Below are 25,659 nucleotides of genomic sequence, written 5' to 3' on the forward strand. Positions count from 1 at the left end.
CGTTACAGTTAACACAATACTTTTTATGGGAGAAACATGTCTTAATGTAAACTTATTGGCCTTAGAATATATGTGGTTAGGTTTAACATGATGTTAAAGTGAGTTAATGCCACATTAAGTCACTTAACTGAGGATTTTGGATTGGGGCCTCATAATTATTTTTTAATTTATTTTTAACAGTGTTGAGCATGCCTACATGTATTAATAATAAACCTTCAAGTTTAGATATAACATTGTTTAACTATATTACAAGCACTCTTAAAGGAATTCTAAATCAAAATATCACCTAAACTGATTTTAGCAGTTCCAGACCAGCAAGCTATTTTCTGCAATGTTATGGTTATATAATGGACTCAAGTTCAGTGGTGTAACCATGCTGCTAAACCACACAATTAGGTGGGGCCCATAGCACAGGGGATCCTGTTAGCCAGCACTGGAGATTGGGCTCGGCAGAGGTCAGAGGCTAGTGCTCCTCTCTGCTTGATACGGGGTGGGCCATCACTGCTCATAAGACAATTCCTTCTCCCCCTGACTGTTTCCTTCTGCCCCCATGGCTGAGATGCAGATGCACAGATGTGATCAGAGAAGCCTTATTACCCCCGATAAAAGTTTTAGAGGGGAGTTGAAGTGTCTGTGATTGTGTGGAGTTTTGTGAATGCGTAGAGTTGTGTGTGTGTAGAGTTGTGTGTGTGGTTGTGTGTGTGTAGAGTTGTGTATGTGTAGAGGTGTGTGTGTAGGGTTGTGTATGTGTGTAGGGTTGTGTGTGTGTAGGGTTGTGTGAGGGAGAGGAGGTGGGGGAGAGGGAGTAAGAGTGAGACAAGAGTGGGAGAGGGGCAGTGAGGGAGGGTGGGAAATACATGGGGGGGGGGTGGGGCTGAGAGAGAAACACATTGGGGTAAGGCCAGCCTTAGGATGTGCGGGGCTCAAGGTGGCATGCTGGCAGTAGGACCACTCTGGTGGAAGTGGTGGTGGTACTTACCGTGAAGAGCGTTCCTCCTCCTACAGCATTGCATTGTCATGACGTCACTGCAACATGCGATGTTGGGTTGTCATGGCAACACATCATCATGTGACATTGCTTCATCATGTGACATTTTTGCACCATGACAATGTGATGCTGCAGGAGGATAGCCGCTCAAGAGGAGTTAAGACCCCTCTCAAAACAAACTTTGAGGTGAGAAGCAGTCCTGCCTGTCCAGGGTCACCGTACTCCCTCCTCCAGCTCCCTCCTCCGGTCGGGCAGAAGTTGGATCCCAGCCTCCACAGGAGGAGAGAGAGAAGGGAGAGAGCCCCCCCCCCCCCCCCACATAGGCATGGTGCCCAAGTCAATCCCCTTGCTCAAATTGCCCTAAGGCCGGCACCCTGCGGGGGAAGTGTGAGGGAGAAAATTACATAGGGGGAAGTGTGAGGGAGGGAAAGAAATACAGTACATGGGGGAGTGTGGGGGAGGAAGAGAAATACATGGGGGGAGTGAGGATGTGAGAAGGTGGTGTGTGAGAGGGGGAAGGTGCTCACAAGGCTAGTTTCCATGGTGGAAACTAATTTTTATTTATTTAGGGGGGCCACGAAAAATATTGTCAGTGGGGCCACTGTTCAAGTTAATTTTCTGCAGTGTAAACTGAATAATTTGATCAGTATTTGTGTAACTGTATAATATACTTGTCACTCTTATTTTTCGTCTCCAGTGCCTTTGAATACATTGTAGTCATGACAGTGAAGGATTAAGATTCTATTGTTTCTTTAAAAAGTGGATTCAATTATGTTTGGTTGCAACGGGGCTGATTTTAACTGTATTATTTATATTTATTTATTTATGAACCCATCTATCTCCTCTGGTGTCATAGTGGCCCTGCATCAAATCACAGTGTAAAATGGATAATACTGTTATGAGGGGTTGTGATGTATATTACAGAGGCAGTGAATGGGTACAAAGGTTACCTCTGTGTCAGTAGCAGGTGGATTCATTATCTGAGTTTTAATTAGGCTGAGTCTCTTATCCCCATCATCCTTATCATTATAGTTACCATTCCCATCTTTATAATTTGTGTGCATGATTAACCCATCAACGCTGGCAAATACAGATTAAAAACTGTCAAACATTTGAGGTGAGAATTAGGACTCAGGAGTTTGTGTGGCTAAGAATGGGGGTCTGCACTTTTCTTGAAACATCTATTCTTAAAACTAAAATACGTTTGATGTTGTGAAGATACAGTAAGCCAAGATGTAGAAAGAACCAACGAGTAAAGTACAACATGTTTGACATTATTCTGCAGACTGGAAAGACCAAATCCATATATTGTTAGTGTTAGCATTAATATTCTTAAAATTGAAAATGATACACAAATATGTATGTTAATCTGAGTTAACATCATAAAACAGGTAGACACGGTTTAACATTAGTAATGGTTAGGGGGGAAAAAAACAACAACATTCTCACTATTAATTTTAAGTGTTTCATATTATGAACTAATATTTTGACATCCATACAATTAAGGGGTCATACAATTAAGGGGTTATTATTATTTAAAAAAAATTATAGGGGTTTGTGGAACAAATATTTTTCGAACAGGGTGTTCAATGTATATTTAAAAAAAAGGTTGGGAACCACTGATCTAAGGGCAGTCTCTACCACCTTAGATGCATTGTGCCCAGGCAGCTGGGCAGACTGTGAGCAGAAATCTGCTTTCTCTGCTCTGCTTTGCTAGTGCTCGTACTGGGAGCAGTGATTGATGGTAGTGGGCTTCCTGCACCATCCCCCTACCAATTTACTTCATGAGCAGGGTTTGCTGCTTGGGAAGAGAAGGGAGGGGAAAAGGCAGCAAGCCCAGCACAATCACTGCAGCACAAACCCGACTGGAGTGAAAGGAAGACCGCAATCCTGTAGCATGTTTGTGCTGCCATTTAGAAAGTAGTCATAATAATCCCTGTAAAGGTTTATGTACTGCCTTCAAATTTCATAATCCCCCTCCTTTGTGTGGATCCACGTGCAGCACCAGCACATGAATGGTTATTAATAGCACTCCACTCTCTTCCACACACCACGTCAATTCTTCTGCTCATTGGCTGTTAGCAAACACGTCTTTGTCCAGCCCCTGGAGCTGCGGCCATCCTCCTTCCAGAGCTTTGCCAGATTTCGGTGTATAGGAATGTGGCTGTGTCCGGGAGATCAGACTACTTTCACCTGCTTTTTATTTCCAACCTTCTTTGCTGGATTAGGTTTTTTTTTTTTTAAATTTTACATTTTTTTACTTGGCGTACAATGAAATCCATCTCTCCATCAAACACATTCAAAATGTTATGTAACTAAACTATTGCGTGTTTTGCGGTTTGGGATTACTGGGAAACCAGCTGTCTGGAGCTGTCAGAGGTACTGAAATCAGCACCCGCGTAGCATCGTGCTCTTTTCTTGTTGTGCTGTACTTGCTGTTGCCATCTACTGTATCACTTTGATGATTTTCATTCCGCATCCTGTCACAGCGAACAATGGCCCGGACCAGGTGCATCTTGACAGCTGTTTCTGGGTTTTATTTCTGGGAAGCTGCACTTTTGCTCAGGTAGGTTCCAACTTGTTCCTCATTAGCTAAAGCTGTGATTTAATACACCACTATGAATCATGCATTTGTACGATAGCAACGCTGCTCCGATTGCATCTGCAAAATCTTAATACCAGTTAATCCTACATGAGTTTTTCTATTTATGTTTATTTTTTTATATAAATATATTATTTTTTTATAGCCACAGTGGGAGATCGATTCCAGAAAACAAGATTCTATGTAAAAGCCTAAAAACTTCTCCTGATCGAGGAGCAATTGTAAATTGTAATTTGGATGTCAACGTGCAGATTGTAATAATATGTATTAGCATCTGGGCGAAGGCACCTATCCCTGTATTCCAGAGAAGCCAGATGGATTGATAGACGTTTTGTGGCATTGAAGAAAAGCTTATGTTTTAGCACATGAAAAATGGTCCTGTCTAGTTAGAAAGCAGAGAAATGTCAAGATCAAGATAGGGGCGTAAACTAAGAAGGACATAGCAATGCCATTACAATCTATACTGTATTAACACCATAAGATGACAGTCTTTCTTAACATTGTTTGTTACTGATGTCATTATGGTGAATACAGTAAACACTTAATTCCCAAATGTGCTGCGCTTTAAAAAGAAAGAGTTTATGTTGTGGCTAGAAGACACAGAAGAACACTTAAACAGTGCAATTATGAATTTAAGATTTACTCGTAGATTCAAAAACAAAAGACACATATCAAGCCTCTATATTTGTTAAAATTGAGGTACTTTAACTCAAAAGCATGTACTGTACAGTACTAGACACCCATTACTTCTCATATCATCCAAAACTATAACATACGGTACACACACACACACACACACACACACACACACACACACACACACACACACACACACACACACACACACACACACACACACACACACACACACACACACACACACACACACACACTGTATATATAAATAGAAAAAGAGGTTAGACGCACACATTATATATAAAGGCAAACTCAGACCATTTATGGTAAAACTAGACTAAGTACACAACGTGTCAGGGTACAAACAGCCCCCCTTCTTCAGGTGTATCTTTTTTTCTCTCCCCTCTCTCCCTCTCTCCCTCCCTCCCTCTCTCTCCCTCTCTCTCCCGCTCCCTCTCCCTCTCTCTCCCGCTCCCTCTCTCTCCCGCTCCCTCTCTCTCCCCCTCTCTCCCCCTCTTTCTTTCTTTCTTATTCTGCACCGGCATTTGAAAATCTGCAAAATAGCCATTCCTATTAGCAGCATAGTATTGAATCAATATATTGACCAACCTTGATTAAGAGAGCGCTCAGCTAAACATTTTTCAAAAAGTGCTAATCAATTATTTTAAATGAGATAAAACCACTTCAAAGGGATTATTATGTAACATGACAGGGTTCTACATTTTATTCAAATCAAATGTAAGTTTTTGTTCCAAAAGTGATTAGTTGGAATTTGGTATGCTATAATATTTGATATAGTTTTGAATTAATTCTAGTCTCTGTTTTATTTACTGTACAGTAAGTAGCTGTTTGCCATACTGTATATATTTTGAATTATGACATCCATATACATATATTGTATGATTTATCTATTGCAAATGAAAGAAAAACAAATATTAACATTTTAAGACATTTTCTAAATGACAATCAGCACTAAATCACAAGGTGCCATTACTACTTAAATTACATGTTATTATTTTCCTATTCATATGGTATGATACATGGTTGGTATACTAGTTTTATAGTAACTAAAAGGCCAATATTATCAAATATCACAAATGGTATGTGCATAATGACAAAACATTTTCAAATAGTTTTGTTCCCATCAGATGATTCCTCTCTAGGGGGATTTTTATTGTATTTCATAATGTTATCCAGTAAAAGTAATGAATAATTAATGTGTAATGAATGAATGCCCTAGTAGCCTTATAATTTAATTTAGTTCCAACAGTAGGAAGGTACAATAATAAAAATTGTTCACGGTCACACACAATTTCTAGTCTTAAACCTTGTGTTGTAGACTCATAATTGTTTATATTAGCCATAGGGTCAGTCCCAATATTAACTTCACCTGTAGAGAATATGACATGCAAACATGGTGTACATAGTTGTGTGTTTCTATTGATGTTCTTAATAATTGAATGATGCATTTTTAAAGCCACTTTTCTTTATGGTTTACAAGTGTCTTTATCATATGAGATACTGTAAATACTATCACACTTTGCACACATTTATTAGCAATGACAATTCACACCTGTTCCATACTTAACCAAAATAAAAACATTACTATTTCTTTACCACCACTTCTGAAGTTTGTTAATGTTGACACAACACTTTTTTTGTGCAAAGAAATGAAGCATCATCACTTACAATCCCAACATTGTGATTCATCTACAAAACTGTATACTGTATATCATTTTCAATATATGTGAAGAAGTATGAGGATACAACATAGCCATCAGCAAGCTAAAGAATGAAAAGCATAAAATATTATGGAAATGCTGGATCCATTGCTATTAGTCACCATGGTAAATAAAAAAATCTTTCCAACTCAGCAAAGGAGCATAATGAAAGATAAATGGAAATTGTGAAAGCATCGATAAGCGTTAACTGCAAAAATGTGTTTTTGTCTGTATACTTGTATACTAATTCTACAATAAACTATTTGAATAATTATTATTATTCCAATTGTACCAAGATTTAATTATTATCTTTGAGTGTTGTTGCATCTTGTGCATCACTGAGTGAAAGAGGCAAACCAAGTGGCACTTTAAAAAATATATATATTTTGTTGTTGTAATATATGCAGCTTTTGATTGCCTTTATTGGAAAACGAATTACCTAAACTGTCAACTGATTAATTATCCCATAATCAATCAGCAAAGATCCTGCTTCCCAGGGTTCACTATATGGCTGTCTTTCAGTTTCAATCAATTTTTCAGCCAGTCTAACTCAGCAGCTACAATGTATTCTTAAATTGCTAAGTTAACATTATCTATTGCTACAGTTTGCAGCTCAAACTGCTGGGAATATTGGCAACAATTTATCATATACAGGAAAGTTTTGCAAAAATCTTGCACTGTTGGGGAAGTGTGCTAAAAACTGCTATAGAAACCATTACAAATGGCATTAAGAATAGGTGTACTTTACAGGAACAAACCCTCCCTAAGCCTGCTGGTCAGAAAGCGTATCGCACAGCACATGCTAATGCCCATTATCGACTATGGGGACATAGTATACGGCTCGGCACCCAAAACTCACCTTAGCAAACTTGATACCCTCTACAATTCAATATGCAATTTTCTTCTCCAATGCAACAACAACACACATCACTGCGAGATGCTCAAAGAATTAGACTGGTCATCACTTGAGTCTAGGCACAAAGTTCATCTTTCCTGTCTTGCCTTCAAATACTTTCTGGGCAAGCTACCTGCCTATCAGAACAAGCTTCTCACCCCTACCACATGCAGCACGTATCATCTGAGATCCGACTCCAAAAGACTGTTCATGGTCCCAAGGTTCAGCCAAGTATCCGCCCGCTCCTCCTCTTATCTTACCATACACCCCAAAACTGGAACAATCTACCGGAGACTCTCACAGCCACTAGTTTAAGTTCTTTCAAAACTAAAGCTGTCTCACATTTTAATCTGGTCTGTAACTGTTACATATGCCTATAATATATATTATATCTAACTGTGCATGCAATGTCTTGTATATAATGTATATACCCTGTTCACTTATGTAACTATGTATTCGTAACCATGTATTATTTGTCATCTTAACTCTATGCCCAGGACATACTTGGAAACGAGAGTTAACTCTCAATGTATTACATCCTGGTAAAACATTTAATAAATAAATAAGAGTTGAATAGAAAAAAAATGTAGTAAGAAGTATCTAAAACTACAGAACTGATTTATTTATAAAAAAAATACACAAGTAGGATATTGCATGGATTGCTCCTTTAAGTTCAGTAGCTGTGTTTTTTAGGAGGTGTTAGAGAGGAGCTATGTCATAGTGGAATGCATTAAGTTCTATCACTCCCTTTTTCTATTGTAAAATATATTTTATCCAATCTTAAAAGGCATAAATCTCCCTGGATCTGTATCAAATGTGAGAAATGTAGAGCATTAATCCCGTCTAGTTTCAATATGTATTTTATTTTTTTGCACAACCTGTAGCTGGAGTCCTCCAGAGCTACACCATCCAATTTGTAGCTCTGGAGAACCCCTTGTTTGTTCTTTAGATACATAACAGTGCAGATGCCAATGTTTTTCCAGAACATTTATATGTGGCCAACAGGAATAACCAATAAGAAGCCGCAACATCATTCCCCCAATTACATAATTTCACCCTCCCCACACCCCCATTGGCCGCAAGATCTGGTGGTCATATTGATTTCCCTAAAGGGAATAGACACGAAAGCGACTAAACCGGAGATCTCTGGAGTTAAAGATTGCATGATTCGGCTCCAGAGAACCTCACATTTGTAATTTTGTAAAAAAAAAAAAGAAGAAAATTTCAAAAAAAAATGTGGAAAAAAGAAAGTAAGAATTAGCTGATATTTTTAAAGTAGTTTTTCATATTTGAGGCAGATAGAAACAAAAGCCTTTGCTGTTCCTCAAGATGAGTATATTGTGACCTTGACATATGTAACCACCTTAGTGTCATGATACAACATAGAATTCCAGACATCAAAGAAAATGACAAATGTAAAACATGGTGTAGGGAAAAAGTATAGTGGCTTTTTGAATAATAAAAGAAACGATACCAAATGGATTAAATAGAGAGTAAAATATGCATCTTATACTGTAGTTGGACTAACTCAAATTCATTGTTAGCATACAGGTTTGCTTTGCATAAATTATGTTGTTTGATGTCTTCTTACTTCTACTTTATTTTTGAGATGTTGCAGGTCATATATAAACACACTATATTTAAGGAATGAATGAATACATTCAATAAAAGCGAGCCAAAACTTTAGTTTGTACTAGTTTTCATCAATATTATTGTTCTTTTTTTAACATAGACGATTCCATGGTACATGTTTATTATCCTGTAAAGCCATCTTCTCTATGCTGGAACAAATCTTATTTCTGCACTTTTTGCATGTATAGGGGATTATGTTGATATCACTAAAGAGCAGTAGTCATTATTAATCACTTAAATACTATAGCTGTTAGAAAAGAATATGCTCATATAAATGTTAAGTTAATGTTCTAGTAGCAGTTGGTCCTGAAGCAATGTTGATTAGTTGTAGGTTGTGATTCCTTTTAGTGGACTCACATTAGTCTTCTTCATAGATACATTGTAGTGTACAGAACTTTCAAAATCTCATATATTTCTTGAAGTGTACTTGAAACAGGGAAAGTCTTGTTAGCCTGGGCTACAGTATTATCACATACCGTAGATGTATTTCTGATCTGACTTTTCAGTGAGCTAGGGTTGCTTGAGAGCAGAGTTTACACCATACCAGTGTGTATTTCTTACATTGTGTCCTGTGACGGGGTTATCCCACACTGATAGGGTCCCTCACAGATGGAGGCGCTGTCACCAGACATTCAGGTACACCCCAGGCTCCCAGCAGCGGAGGTTCAGGCCTCCTGAGAGCTACAGGTAATGCACCACATACACACGGTAAACGTCACATCTCCCATAGGGTGGGGGAAACTGCAATACACCTGGAAAACACTAATAAGGAATGTAAAGATACATTTCTCTGCTATCTCATGTGGGTATCTTACTATCTTTAAAACTGAAATATGATACATTAATTATTATAAATATACATTTTATATAGATATACTTAATATACAGCCATGACAAAGGTAATTATTTTGTATTTTTTTATATATTGATCACACATCTTACACTGCTATCTCCCCATTCTATCCCGTATTTCCTGGTTTCAAAAGTTTGGAAGACTGATAACTGATTTTTGTCCCTGTTCTGTTATACCGTTGCCACCTTTGTGCATATCCGTGATGTAGTACAGTAGGGCCCCACTTCTAGGCACCCTGCTTTACTGCGGTCAGCCGATACGGCGGTACCGAGAAGGACGCCGCCATGTCTGCGCATACGCAGAACGGGGCCATCCGTGATCGCGCATGCTCAGAACGGGGGGTGATGAGGTTGCATGTGGGCAGAACGGAGTTTGCGCATGTGCAGAACGGAGGTCGCACATGCGCAGAAAGGAGGTCGCGCATGCGCTGAAGGTGGAATTGCAGGTCTGCGCATGCGCAGATGCCAAAAATCGCCAGTTCCGCTTTACGACAATTTTCGCTTTGCGACGGGGCAATACAACAGAACCCGCCGCATGAGCGGGCCCGCCTGTGCCAAATGAGTGCATATACAAACCTGTGGTAGCTCCCTTCCTCTGGCTTCCTTTAAAAACAGACCACTTCCGCTTCCTAATTGATACAGTAGTTCAATGTTCCATGTGGAGCACACCTGATATACCTGTGAGATATACTAATAGCTAGATTGACTACATGTGTGACCAGTGAGAAGCTCAAAAGATGGATTTGACAGTGATACTACCCATCAGCTGGTTTAGCTCACACGGCTAGAACTGTGGGTTCTAGGCCTGTTTGGTCTGACACCACTGCACCATTCTAGTCATTAGGTTGGTGCCCTAGGCTTATCAACTCTATATAGTTGGCATGGAAAACCTTTAAGGAAGTGTGGAATGGGACTTATTTAAATATACTTTGCATAGGCACTAACATATCGCTTAGCCAGGTACCTCAGATGAGCTCCATTTTTATCACAGGCATGTCTCCTTAATTTATTTGAAGGGACATATACAGTATACAAACCTATTTCCCTGTCTCCCTGTCTCCCTGTCTCCCCTTTAACAATTCAGCAATGGATTTCATCCATATTAATTTTTTTTCATCTTTCCGGAAACTGATTGCATTCTGTGTCTCTGAGAAAAAAATCCGAAATAGTGCATTGGTCTTTTTGAGTGTGAACAACAGACCAAAGGAACAGGCCGATCAGAGGGGGATCCAAATCCGCCAAAAGATTTGCCCCTCTTTACTCCTACCACAGACATAGAGAGGGCCTTTCAGCCACAGTTCATGCCTGCTTATCCTTAATCGCCATTTGCTTCTCTCTGGCTGCTTACATTTTTTTTGTAAATAAGAGAATTGTGTTGTTTGAATGCTTACATTAAGTAACATAACTTGTGTACAATAAGAGGGGTGTTCTTTTGACTTATTTAACAAATATCTGTGTTCAGTTGCACTGGTTATTATTCAGTTCTGTCTGACACAATTACTTTACTGTATACAGTATTAAAAATGTACATTTGATTAAATATGTATGCTCCGTGGGAGTAAAATTTGAGAGTGCTTACATTCCCTGTAATTTTTTCAAATTTCTTTGTATGGACTACTAGTTTACAGCAAATACTACACATTGTATTGTCAAATTGTATGCAGTAAAGTATACTCCAAATTATATGTACAATACTAAGACACTGTTTTTTTCAGGACATTTTATTGTTTGTTTAAATATAAAGGTTTTACAGGATTGCAATTTGAATACTTTAATTTTCTTTATTTTCATTTTCCCCCCAAAAAAGATTTGATTCTTTTTTTTTTTTGTATTGATAGCATCTTGAAATTAGGTACGGTAGATTCAACATTTATTTTTTAATGTAGAAAAATGTTTATTTCATTTATGAATGTGAAAATTCTGGTATTTGTCCGTTTTTAAAAAGGGGAATCATCTTGTGAAAGATATTTCTTGGTTTTATTATTTTCTACAGTACTTTATAGAACTTGAAAAGACAAGAACCCAATTGATAGCACTCAATCTCCCAATCTGTATGATGATTGGTATAACTAAAGAAACCTTTTATTAATCACAAGTAATAAAATATAGGGCTTTAAAATTACATATACAGACGCACAAATGATCCAGTCATGAGTGTCAAAGTAAACTCCTATGTTAGTAGGGATAAGCAATAATAGTATATTACAAGGGTCCCTAAAATGGGTCCCTCAATATAAAGGGTCAATATAATGGAAAGGGTGGGGGTAGAGAGTAGTATGTTGGTAACCACTTTGTTATTATCTAAGTGTAAGGGTGTGCTAAAACCCGTTGCGTGTGTATGGCAGGTTCCGCGACGGCACGGTATACAGGGTGCCGCCATGTTGTTGCGCGATATCGCTAGGACACTGACAAGGTCGTAAGGTTGCGCCTGCGTAAGGGGGAGCGCGCGAACGCGGGGCCAATAAGGAAAGGCTCTGATATTGGACGGCAACTCCCGCGAGCTCTGGGGCAATCACCTGATGCCAGGAGCCAATGAAAGGGCGGGGATTGCGAGGACAGGAACAGGAAGGTGGGGGTAGCGACCACGCTAGGAGAGGAACTCGGGACCGAGCGGGAGGAGGAGTGTGATTGCAGGGGGTCCGTGACCCGCCTGCATAGGCCAGAGATTATCCCCAGGCCCCTAGGAGATTTCCCTGAGTCACCGTAGGCTGCGGTACTGTAGGGACGCCCGGTAGTGGAGAGTATTGTCATCTTAGATAGGGACAGCGCACGGAGTTGTGGACAGTCATCTGGGATCAGACGGCTGGACATCTCGGCGTCCGGAGGATCCGAGCGGGAGCAGCGGACCCTTTGTGAAGAGGTGCCGGTCACTGCGGTGACCGGGAGGTACTATTGTAATTCACGTGCACCAACACCGGTCATCAGGCGCTGATCCCGCCTAGGAATAACTCTAGTAGGACACTAGCAAGTGGCTAGCGGACTGCGTATATTAGCTAACCTCTTGCAAGGACAACACTCTATAGAGCGTGGCAGGGCCACAGTTGTACAGGACATTTTCACTAGGAATGCGGCCGAGCCGCGTAGTACAAGGACTTCAACGTATAGAGTATAAGTATAGAGTTATAAGATAAGTGTATGCATATTGGGTTATTGCCACAGTTCATATAGAGTATAAGTTTATGATTGCGCACAGTAAACTTGGTTGCACGCATTGTTGGTGTGTTTCTTGCTCAGGGCGATCTTACGTAACGGGGATCCTGAGTAAGTGGAGGCGCTGCACTAGAATCCTTACCCCAGGCTCCCAGCTAGCGGAGGCTCATATCTCCTGGAGCCGCAGGTTAAGTACAGCACTAGTAGTCCCTTAGGAAGGTGTTCAGAAAAAGGGCTACATAAGCATTATACCAGAGGAGGGATCTCCAGGTAATTGACAAAGTAATTAATTGCAATTCGAGTCACAAGTGTGAACGCTGAACTGGCAGTCTGGTTCGTTTGGATTACAGGCTGCAGATGCAACTAGTTAAGCAGGAATCCATTATCAAGTAAAGGAGACCGCAACTGTGGGATAGGAGAATGTTAACACACTAGCTATAAAAAGACACTCTAAGCGTTCATAAGCCACTCATTGAGCACGTATTGGCCAAAATGCCTACTACGACTCTGTAAGCGTCGATAAGTGGCGGATAATACATTGAATCCCCAAAATTTGGAGCCTTCCATAAAAAATCGCAGGGTGAGCGTCGATAAGCCACTTATCGGCAGGTTCTGAAACTTGTGTAATTCTAGTAGCCGCAATTAGGTTATCTAGATTGGCGAGTTTCTCCCAAAATTCTCACGCCAGGAAAAGTTGGCGTGAAGGTGGTGAGAACCTGCTGAGAAGCGGCGAGACGGGACTTAGAAAAAAAATGCTTTTTTTCTGCATCGGATTGATGCTGGGAGTCTCTGGAGCTGATATCCATTAATATCAGCACTGGAGACCCCCGGCATGAATCCCATGCAATAAAAATGATTTTACAGGCAACTTCACTACCTTAGCGGCTAACTGCTAAGGCAATGAAGGGGTTAACCCTTCCCGCAACCCTCCAAGGGCCAAATACCCCCTTCACCAACCCCTACTACCCACAATAAACTCTAATACCCACCTCCTCTACCCCCGCATGACTGATACCAGAGGCCGCGGGTGCCTGTGGGCCCTCGGATGGTCCCCGTGGGTGCCCGGGTGTCCTCAGGTGGTCCCCACAGATGTCTGTAGGCCCTCGGGTGGTCCCTGCAGGTGTCTGGGGGTCCTCAAGTGGTCCCCACTGGTGTCTGTGGGCCCTCGTGTGGTACCCGCTGGCCTGCGGTACTTATCCTGTGACAAATTTGTTTTTCGCTAACATTTAAATAAATACACCCCCCTCCAACCCCCCCCCCACCCACCACCAACACATACGTACAGTAATAGAGGAAAATAACTATTATCCGGATATGGATAATAGCTCATTTGCCCTTTAGTAAATAAAACTTTCTACTTACCCCTGCCATCATGAAGGGAGTCCTCATCAACGTACTCCAGGTCCATGTCCTCCGTTGCCAGAAAGAATACAAGAAAAGGGGTTATTAGATTGTATTTTTTCATGTGTTGGGGGGGGGGAAGGGGATGTGTTTATTAAAATGTTTGGAAACAAATTTTTGCCACAGAATTGGTACCGCAGGGGACCCCCGGTCACCCGCAGAGAACACCTGATGGCCCACAGACACACACGGGGACCATCTGATGACGCCCGGACACCCGCGGGGACTACCCAAGTGCCAACAGACACCCGCGGGGGTACCTTCAGTCACTGCTACTACCTTTCTACGGAAGCCCAGTGCTATCGCGAGTGACGTCACTACTAGCTGACGTCTGTTCTCACTTGGCGGGGTGTCGTGAAGCCACGCTGAGGAATTGAACTGCAGGCCGGACTGCGGCTCCTACTGCTTCTGCAAGTTCTCCCCCCGATCTCACGGACCAGCTGGACGGAGGTTTTCCACATGCTGGAGGGAGGTCCTCCATGCAAGCACAGGACTTGCTGTCTGAATCCAGACACCCACCCTGAATGCCCAGCTGTACTAAATCCGAGGGGCTGTATGCAGGAGTATTCCTTTTCTCTATGGCGAGCGGTGCCTGGTAACATATGCCTGAGTGCATGACATGCCTGTTTTATCTTAACTTGATGTACGTAGATATTATTACTATTTTATAATATACATTATTTTGAAAGTACTTCACTATTGCGTTTGCGCTGTTTTTTTCTGTTTCACCCGCGGGAACCACCTGAGGATCCCCAGACACCCACAGGGACCACCCGAGGGCCCACAGATACCCACCGGGACCACCTGAAAACCTCTAGACACCCGCGGGGACCACCTGAAGACTCCCGGACACCTGTGGCCCCTGGAATCAAACGTGGGGGTAGAGGAGGTGGGTATTTTGTTTGTTGTGTTTTTAATGATTATTGTGGGTAGCAGCTGTATTAATATAAATGTTATTACTAGTGTACGTGAGCAGGGGGTCTCCAGAGCAGAAACTTGTTGATTTGAGGTCCGGGGACCCCCTGCTTCCCGAGATATAGGCCCCGTTATGGGGTGCCGGTATCTCCTATGCATTTAAATGGCCTGCCTCACGTGACTGTGGGAATAAAATGCATAGGAGATACCAGCACACCATAACGGGCCTGTATCTCGGGAAACAGGGGGTCCCTGGACCTGAAACCAGTAATAAAATTTTTATTAAAAAAAAACATTCATTTCGGGCTAGATTTGAGCAGGGAGAGGTGGCTCTCTCTTAGCAGCTCTCTCTGCAGCTGAAAGAAATCACCGGGTAAGGCCTTTCATCACGTCGCCGGCAACTCGTCCATTTTGAGAATTTTGCTATCACAGGTAATCGAGGCTTTCTGAATACCGTGATAGCAACGCTCAAAAAAATAGCGATTTAAATTGCCTGGTGATTTTTTTTTGGGGCCCCACTGTCTATATAGTGTAAGGTAGATGCTATAACTAGGCAGTAAATAGCAGGCACTAAAAGTAGGTACTATAGAATATATGCATAATCAAATAGCCATAGCCATCAGTATCCGGGAGAGGGAGTAATCCCAAGTGCACAGTATATAGCAGAGTACTAGAGGAAAGTAGATCCACAGCATTCACAAGGTGAAAAAATGTATTTTGAATCAAAAGTCATCAGGCAGTCAAACAAACTCCAGAGCGACGTATGTTTCAGACCCCAAGGTCTTTTCTCAAGTTCTGTAACATCAACAGAAACAGCACAACATGTATAGGGGGGGGGTGAACACATAAAAATGCGACAGAGACATAATTAAACAATCAGCCACAGCTGCATAGTAGAGAATGTTCCTAGGACTAGCCCTGTTGAGCACTCAGCACAGCAAGATAGACGTCAGTACATAGCGCCAGACATAATGAGTCAAATGAATGCACCTGCATAGAGCTAACCTGTCCCTCCAACCGATATCCCTGCGCATGCGTTGTCACATAGAGATAGTGATGCAAGCCAATTAAACAATAGGGGTAATGTAGGGTCAGGTACATACTCTTAGATTAACTGTATGTCCTAATGTAGTTAATGAGACTAAGATCAAGCTATCTCCAAACATCCCCTCTGTCCCGATCATCCAGGACAGTCAATGAAAGCCCTGCTCACGTCCCTAGCCACCGGACACGCTGACAGCTGTATCGCGCATGCGCAGACCCACGCAGCAGTCAAAACAATAACAAAGCCTCGGAGGCAACTATAAAGGCTGTCAGAAGATGTGTACAACATAAAATACTAGCGCAGCTTCACTCTAAGTCTCCCTCACACCTTGAAAAACATTGTGGCACATAGCAAACATACAGGTTAAAGTTACAGACAAATAAGTCCCTCAAAATAGCCCTGTGTTCACCAACACAGAATCCTACCCTATGTATATACATCCAGTCATGAAAAACCAGAGTAGTGGATACCGTAATTTCCGGTCTATAAGCCGCTACTTTTTCCCCACGCATTGAACCCCGCGGCTTATATTCAGGTGCGGCTTATATGTGAATTTTTCCCTCTTTCTGCTCTCCCCATCCCTCCCTCCCTAGTAGCAGCACGCTCTACCATTGAGGTACTTCCTGCCTGCTGCTTGCTAGAGCGAGCGCGTGCACTCCTGCTTGCACGGCAGGTATTTACTGTGTAATGTGAGGTGCTGGGGGGTTAATGTTAGGTGCTGGGGGCTTGATGTGTGGTGCAGGGGGGGTTGATGTGTGGTGCAGGGGGTTTGATGTGATGTGCTGGGGTTAATGTGAGGTGCTGGGGGTTAATGTGAGGTGCTGGGGGGCTTGATGTGTGGTGCAGGGGGGGTTGATGTGTGGTGCAGGGGGGGGGGTTAATGTGAGGTGCTGGGGGCTTGATGTGAGGTGCAGGGGGGTTAATATTAGGTGCTGGGGGCTTGATGTGTGGTGCAGGGGGGGTTGATGTGTGGTGCAGGGGGGTTAATGTGAGGTGCTGGGGGCTTGATGTGAGGTGCAGGGGGGGTTAATATTAGGTGCTGGGGGCTTGATGTGTGGTGCAGGGGGGGTTGATGTGTGGTGCAGGGGGGGTTGATGTGATGTGCTGGGGGTTAATGTGAGGTGCTGGGGGGTTAATGTGAGGTGCAGGAGGCTTGATGTGAGGTGCAGGGGGGGTTAATGTGAGGTGCGGCTTATATTCAGGTGCGGCTTATATTCAGGTGCGGCTTATATATGGTCAAAATAAAAAAAATCTAAAATTCAATGGGTGCGGCTTATATACACGTGCGGCTTATAGTCCGGAATTAACGGTAATCATACCACAAATAACAGCACACAAACAACACTGTCTACATAAATAAAAACATCGAAGTAAAAATTTAAATTCTCAGAAAGGGGACTGGGAGAGAGTCCAGAGGAAGGAAAAATAAGGAAATAAAGATTCACACCCTGTCTTCCAAGAATGGAAAATAGCCAAACCATACATCATTGCCTTGCAATCTATGTGAGGATAATCGAATCATCCACAGTAATACAGAATATATAGCCCAAATAAACTTGACAAAATATTCCCAGCAAATAGGTACACCATCAGTCATATGGATATAACCATATACAAGAGCAGAGTACTAGTGTATGAAAGAACAGTACAGGCAGTCCTCGTTTTACAACGCTTCGCTTTACAACGAATGGCTTATCCAACGCTATGAAATGCATACCTATATTCATTTTTACAACGCCAAAATGGCTTATCCAACGCTCTTACGACGCTTTGCAACGTTGTGTATGTGTGTATATATATAGAAGTCATATATATAGTCGTAAGAGCGTATATATATAATATTATACTATATAATTATATATACTATATAATATATTATTTATTATGTTATATTATATATATAATACAGTATATACACTATATAATTTATGTGTGTGCTGCATATCTTATTGCCTGCATAAAATATTTGGTGTATTTTAGTGTTAAAAATGCCTTCAGGAACGGAACCTTTCATTTAAACAGTGTTCCTATGGGAAAACGTGTTTCGCTTTACAACGTTTCGCTTTACAACGCCATTTTGAGTAACGCATTGTGTCGGATAACCGAGGACTGCCTGTACCTAATTAGTACTCATTGCAAGTATATACGACTAGCAGGAGCAATTTATATATAACATGTCCTAATGGTATAAACTGTGGTGATGGTATATGCAACAATGATCATAGAGGGTGCACCAGTGTGAGTAGTATAATATAATATAGTACAATGTAGAAGCCCTTCAGATCACTAAGGTGCCTTATACAATATATCCCTATTAAACCCCAATGGAGGCTCCTTGTGACCGTGTGGTCACAACACAGAGCCTGTATAGTGCAGGAGCAAAGAACCGCAACTTCATTGCAGGAGGAAATGTGTATTCTATACTGTACATATGCAAATATTGCATGTTGCACCTGAAAATCTGAACTAATAGGCAACTTGGTAAAGGTGTTCATTGTTCAGTACTAATTGAACATATGTTATATATTACAGAATATATCTGTGATCTTCATTGATATCTATTAAACATGTTTTAAACTTAGGTGATACAGAAAAAAAACCACACAGGGAGGGAAGCTCTCGCTACAGCCACAAAAATAACAATAACATATGAAAAGGTGCCAACAGGATTAATACTATCAAAGGCAAAACGTCCAGAAGAAAACCCACTGGTATTGCACTCTAATAATGGCGAAATCATAATCTGAATAAGTTCAAAATGTAACTTATACTAGATAATAATAAAAACATATACAATGTTAAAAAATGTACACAACCTTGGTATCTACTATGGACTGTACAAAGTAGTCTTAATAAATCAAAAGAAAAAAAGAATCATAATTTTAATTTACAGTAAGTAAACATATAAAACATGTGCCCTAATACAGAAGTGTATGTTAAAAATAGGTGGGGAGGGTGTCCGTATTAATTGAAGGAATCAATAACACAATATCAGATGTAAACGTAGGTAGAGAGACAAAGAGCTACAGATGTAGCTAGCTGTACCTCCACCCTGCCCTGCACATGTGTTGGTGAACCGCGGACCAAACGTTGAGTGTTCACAGCAAAGTGCAGAGCAGGGGGGAATTGCTCATCAGGATTAACACAGTGGGGGTCGCTGCTTCCGAATGGGACTCCCACTGCATTAATCCTACAGGGCTGCGCAGACAGAAGTGGTACCCCTCACCCCCCAGCACATTTCTAACAGACAATCTCGCTGCTATTGTTTTATTTTAATTACATAGTATTGAAGCATGGTGTCTTCGGAGCTGAATCAAATTAATTTCAGCCCCGGGGACCCCCAGATTCCGGAGTTACAGGCCTCGGTATGGGGTGCCGGTATCTCTTGGTTGTTTAATTCTCCCGCGTCACGTGCCTGGAACATTTAAACTTGCAGGAGATACCAGCACCCCATCGCGGCAACTGGCCTAGATTTCACTGGCCACTAAAGATAACCAAATATAGGTATTAGTATTCAACATAGGTTCTCCTTTCCACTAACTACAGCCTCCCGCTACTGGCGTCACTATTGAGTGATGTCACTAAAAACCGACACACATTTCGTGTGGCAGCCTGTTTCCCAATTTCAGTGAAGGGGTCACTTACATACTGTAGTTACAAAGTAGATGAGGTTGAAAAAAGACATATGTCCATCAAGGTCAATATATGCTAAATTTTAATGTAGCCGGTGTTCCCCCCATGCTCCCCTTGCCTGCAATCAGAATGTTGCAGGAGCGAGAGACTGGCTGGGGACCGGGTAACCAGGATTCCATGGCGGCACCTACTACAGGGCGCTGCCATCTTGTGTACCTCCACGCATACGCGCTGAAGCTTTGCGCATGCACAGAAGATCCCTGACAGCCGGTGGCCATCTTGGTAAGCTCAGAGCATGCGCAGTGCTATTGATAGCGGCGGCCATTACCAACAAGCTCCGCATGGGGAACTACAGCCCCCAGAAGGCACTGGAAATACAGGACACAGAATTGTCCACAGCAGTGAATAGGGAGCAGGACAGACAAGGGGAAGGTATGGTCTGAGTGTAAGTGCCACTCAGACTACGCCAGAATACCCCCTTAGGTCCCAGATAGGCCCACACAAGTGAGCTGGTGGTTGTTTAAGGGAAGGCCCTAGATAGGGACACTTCCCCATTTACTGAGTATTGTCAGGGACACAGAGGAAGACACCGCGTGGTAATTGCAGCCTGTGGTCTGGGATCAGACCACCTACGTAAGGAGACTCTTAAAGGTGGGACCCACATACCGGAGACCACCCAACGCAGAGGCGGACGCCATCGCAGATGGTGATGTCGCTGGATCAGCGGATCCACATAGTTAAGTCAGCCGCACCGAGTACTTGAGTACTCGGCAGGTACCTCACAAAGTGCACCAACAACTCATGGGGTAGCGCTACTTCCTACACTTTTGGGTGGGCCCGGACATTTGGGAAAAGGACATCAGGGTATTGTTGCCTAGCACCTAATGTACTTTGGGGACACTCATTGATGGTACGGTTTTGGGGGTTGGTATACTGTGTGGTACAGGCTACTGTTGATGGTGTACAGTATAGTAAAGGTTGTTATTATATATACAGACGTATGTGTGTATTACTGGTATTGTTCCTGGGAGGGGCTTATCTGCCGCGTTAGGATCCCTTTCAGGTGGTGGCACTGCACAGAGGTGGATATCTAATCACCCCAGTGGCAGAGGCTCCGGCCTTCTGTTAGCCAACAGGTAACATCAGTAGCGGTAGTCTCTTTAGTAAGGGGGAAAGAGGGCTTCATATATTACTGATACTTATTTAATTTCTTCCTGACTCCACTTGACCTAGGCACTTAGGTTATTACTCCAGTAATATTTACTTTATATTGACTGGGGTTTAATTCCAAGGACCTCCATTTTCTGTTCATTTGTGATCAAATGCAGACAGACTCCACAACTAGATCTGCATAAGTATTATTTATTCTGAATACATGAAGATAACCATATACTGTACGACAGCACATTTAGCTATTAAGGTTTTTTTTCCTGTGGAGATTATATCTGCCTATTCTATGAAAGGTAGCAGCCTTATTTATGTATTCTACTGATCAAGAGTATCTATATTATATTATCTAAATTTCAAGTTATAGATACTATTCATTGCAATAACCTAGCTCTCTGTCTCTCAACCTATGTTTACATCTGATATTATGTCAGTGACACCTGTTTTTGAGCACATTTGTTGTATTTATTTTCTTCAATTAAAATGATGATTCTTTTTTTGTTTTTTTGAAACATGAATACTATTTTGTACAATACATTGCAGCTACCAAGGTTGTGTATATATTTTAATTATTCATATTATGACTTCACCATGATTAGAGTGCCACACCAGTGGGTATTCTTGTGCTAGTTTTTTTTGGCCTAAACTTAAGTGCTAATAATAGATGCTGATAGGGGTATTAAAGCATATTTTAACAATATGTATATATATATATTTTTTTTTTTTCTAGTTTGGTTGCCACAAAGGAAACCGACAGTGCACGATCTCGTAGCCCACCAATGTCACCATCCGATTTCCTGGACAAACTCATGGGTAGAACATCGGGTTATGATGCAAGAATAAGACCTAACTTTAAAGGTAATGTCTTCATTTTCATTTCTTTTGACATGCAGTTCAACGCCATGTTGACATACAATGCCTCCAGATTAACTAATGTATATAATCCCCCTGCAAAGGGGAAAAAAATCCACTTTATTGACCAGTACTAAAACTACCTAAAAAAAAAACCTGAAGACAATTAATTTATTTTGCATGAATTTCCCAAATTTAGTGAGGGTTTTATATTAAAATGTTAAAAAAAAGTTAAGTGCAGTATTGTCATCATACTAATGCATTTTGTGAAGCCATAAATCTAGCTAAACTGCTTTATCATGGTAAAAAGATACAACAACTTGCATGAGTGTAAATGTATATGTCACTAATGACAAGATAAGAAGATTATTGTAGGCACTGCTGCTATTGTCTGTCCTTTTAATAATTCAGTTCACATGATCAATATGAACTTTCACATTATTATAGTAGTTACTTCTTTATTATTATTTTTTTTTTTATTACATTGTAACATGGTACTGTATATTACATAGTCACTCGAATTAAAACGTAGGCGCTTTCCAGAAGATAAAATTGTGCTAATTCTTGTTTGCAGGAACAAGTTTAGTGCATTTCACTGCACAACTTTGCTTACTTGTTTGTTTAAAATAGAGTTACTGGAAGGCAATAGCTTGGTGTTTTCGTATTGGATGTAAACAAAATGCTTTCTCAGGTTTCGAGCTTTGAATACACATTTATTCATAAATGCTTGCTGTAAATGTGAGTTTATTGGGAAGAATGAAGGTAACTTTGTCCCTTATTCTACAGTGTCCAAAGCTGCCATTTTAGCTGTTTTCAGATGAAAATCCACAGTCGCTTCCGACAATATAGAATTACCCCCTTTGTCTTAATGTGTGAATGAAGCCTGATTTCCAAAATGTACCACTCATATTACAAAAACATTGAAATGCTTAGAGCAGTGTTTCCCAACCAAGGTTCTGTGGCACCCTGGGGTACCATGAGAGGATGCAAAGGGGGCCACGGGATTTCCCTATTCCCGAGAGCAGGGGCAAAGCAGGGCAGTTACTATGGGGCTGGGCAGTTTCCTCCACCATGATTGGCTGCTGCTAGGTAATGCAGCCAATCAGGAGGTGGGGTCAGGTGCCTGGGGCATGTGGCCAAGCAGAGGAGGAAGCAGCATGGGCAGGAGAGCAGTGAGCCTGTGTGTCTGTCTGTCCTGTGTGTATTTGTCTGTTCTGACATGCATATGTATTTGTTCTGTCTTGTGTGTTTGTATTTGTTCTGTCTAATTTTTAGTGTATTTATTCAGTCCTGTTGTGTGTATTTGTTTTTTTTAATGTTGTGTGTGTGTGTTCTTTCCTTGTGTGTGTGTATTAGTTCTGTCCTGTTGTGTGTCTGTGTGTGTGCAATTGTTCTCTACTGTTGTGTGGGTATTTATTGTCCTGTTGTGTGTGCAGCCCTCTTTCCCCTACCCTCTTGGAAATGGTCTTGCTATCGGTGTATTCCGTGGCTGCTGTGGTCATACCTGTGAGGCAAACAGAAGGCCAGACATCTCCACAGTAGTGTGGGGAGTATCAGGACAGGTTTGCAGTGATTTCCTCAGTGGTCAGCGCCTCCAGTCCAAGAGGATCCTGAGGTTTCAGGATGCACCTCATGGACACTTCTTTCCTTTATTCAAGCCATGCTTCAAGAACTACACAAGTTTTTGCTTTGACTGAGGTTTATTGGCAGTAGTATTTGTAGTACGTTCACTGAATCATTATCACTGTACCCTATCCCTTCTTGGACTAGGCCTCAGTCACTTCTCTAGCAGAAGACCTCTCTGCAGTATCTGTATACTCTGGCATCTCTTCCCGAAGAACATCCTTCTCTGATCACTATCCCAGACAGAACCCCCACTCTCACTCACTGCTCCACGCTATATAGAAGAGCACCCACTCCTTCCCTTGGGACTGGCTAGTAAGCCAGCCAATTCCTGTCATTCCCTTGCTTCAGTGAGAGGCCACTATATCTTTATTGTTCATATCTGCTGAACAATGTAACGTTTCACACACTGAACATTATAACGGATCCCCTCAGGAATCTGCCCACACTGCCCACCTTTATAGGGACTTACAGTGAGGTCAGGGCCAGGAAAATGTTAGTCCAAGGAGACACTTGGGTACAGTACATGTGTGTTTGTGTTTATTTGTTCTATCCTGCTGTGTGTGTGTTTTTGTTCTGTCCTTTTGTGTGTCCTGTTGTGTGTTTTTGTTCTGTCTTAGTGTGTGTGTGTGTGTGTGTGTGTATTTGTTCTGTCCTGTTGTGTGTGTGTGTGCATGTGTGTATTTCTTCTGTCCTGTTGTGTGTGTATTTATTCTCTCCTGTTGTGTGTGTGTCTTCTCTGTCTATCTCTGCCCTCTGTCTGTCTCTCTCTCTCCTGTGTCTTCTGTCACTGACTGTCCTGTTGTGGGGGTGCCACAGCAACTGAGCACTGTGATTAAGGGAGAAAAAAAAGTTGAAAACCATGAGCTTAGAGCTTTATTAAGGGCAGTACACAGTTTCTGGCAATGTCAAAGTACAGCTGTGCCCTGTATTATTTGCTTAATTCCCACACTTCAATTTGGCAATGACAACCCGGGAACTGTGTCATCTGTATAGCTTCGTATAAAGTCCTTTCAAGAACCTATATCATTCAGTGTAAGGTTCTGCATTAGGAAAATTATAGAGGGTTACCTTAAATTTGTATCATCCTGGCAAATACTTAATTACACATTTGTACTTAGGAGTATGTCACTGAAAATTGTAATTTTGCATTTGAAGTTGCTTTTTTGTGCTTTCAGAGGTACTGTATGACCTGGCTCAGTTTTGATCTGTCAAAAATCACTTCAAGTACTGTACAGTACTGCTGCTTCAGTGATTCCGTTGGTTCTAACAAAAGTCCTTACTCCATGCTACTAATGATTTGTTACTGTTTCACAAGTTGCTGCATCGTTTAGAGATATTTAAATCCACCTTGTTGTGACCACTTGGTTCAGCTAAAAAAAAGGGTTGATTATGTTTTTTCTGAGATTGTGCAGTTTGATATATGCTATTGCAGAATGACAGAAATGAGCATACATTATATTTGTAATCAGCATGTATTACACAAACCTGTGATTTGTGAGAACTCACAGGCTGATAGTGTGTATAAAATACGTTAAATGCTAGAATTCCCTTACATTTAGTCAGTTACTGTACACGTAACAGCCATTCTAATTCCTACTGTATGGAGCTGGAACATCTAATGGCAAGAGGCTTTAATTTAATTACTTGGAGTTCACAAAGGTACAATATGTACTAAGACTAGTGTAGTTTGGTCGTCACAATAGCCACTAACTTTTATGTTTAATAAAAAGTTGTCTTGCATGTTAATCCTTTTACCAACTCTTCGTATAAAAAAATGCCACTTCACCTAATCATTTTGAAATACAGGCTAAATATGTCTTGATTAATTAACAGCTAGTTTATCCACAAAATCCAAGATGTTGGCAAAAGTTTCAGATTGATGTCCACACATTTGTAAAATGTATGCAATATATGTTTTGGAGCAAAGACTTCCCATACAAAAAATAGTTTGACAAATGTGTAAAAATTCGGCCTGCAAATATTTTTGAATAAATGTTTATTAATAGTCACGTATTTGACTGCACAGTTTTTGTGAAAAAAAACAAATGTGTGCGAATGTATGTAATTCTGCCAGTGGACACTTTTTGCACATTAAATTCACGCAGACCCTGAAATATGTGAGAGAATTTTAGTGAGTTTTATTCGCCACAGAAATGGTGCAATTGTGCACAATTCTTTTTGGAAGGACTACTTGGCATATAATTCTTCATGATATCGTTTTTTACTTAAAGCAATTGTTCACCTCCAAGTGCAGAGAATCACTATTTAGGCTATTGGCAATTAACGTAAACTTAATGACCTCTCATCTGTACTCACCCGTGTACTCGTGCAATAACACCCTCCATGCTTCTATGGGTATGACTAGGTATGGCTTTTGTCCACAAATAGGAGCACTCATGATACTGTAGGTATTCTGTCATGCATGTGTAAATGGTCAGGTCAGCCAGCCAGGCAAACTTGTGTACATAAAAAAAATGAACTTCAGTGGAACTCCAATCGTCTTATGGAAAGAAAAAAAATCAACATTTATTCAAAAGGGATCAA

At 41.3% G+C, this 25,659-nt stretch overlaps 1 protein-coding gene across 2 annotated transcripts in view; it reads left to right on the forward strand.

Moving 5' to 3' along the window:
- Nucleotides 1-2,857: 2,857 nt before the first annotated feature.
- GLRA3 (glycine receptor alpha 3) overlaps nt 2,858-25,659 on the forward strand; it is a 212,274-nt gene continuing 189,472 nt past the window's right edge. The window contains exons 1-2 of one of the 2 annotated variants that reach the window (XM_075611143.1): nt 2,858-3,554; nt 21,368-21,495. In XM_075611143.1, the coding sequence (XP_075467258.1) occupies nt 3,484-3,554; nt 21,368-21,495 (199 nt within the window). In that variant the 5' untranslated portion in view covers nt 2,858-3,483. The remainder of the gene's footprint in view (nt 3,555-21,367; nt 21,496-25,659) is intronic. The other variant, XM_075611154.1, reaches the window with a different exon arrangement.

This window comes from Ascaphus truei, chromosome 1 (genome assembly GCF_040206685.1).
Source record: "Ascaphus truei isolate aAscTru1 chromosome 1, aAscTru1.hap1, whole genome shotgun sequence".
Taxonomy (NCBI): domain Eukaryota; kingdom Metazoa; phylum Chordata; class Amphibia; order Anura; family Ascaphidae; genus Ascaphus; species Ascaphus truei.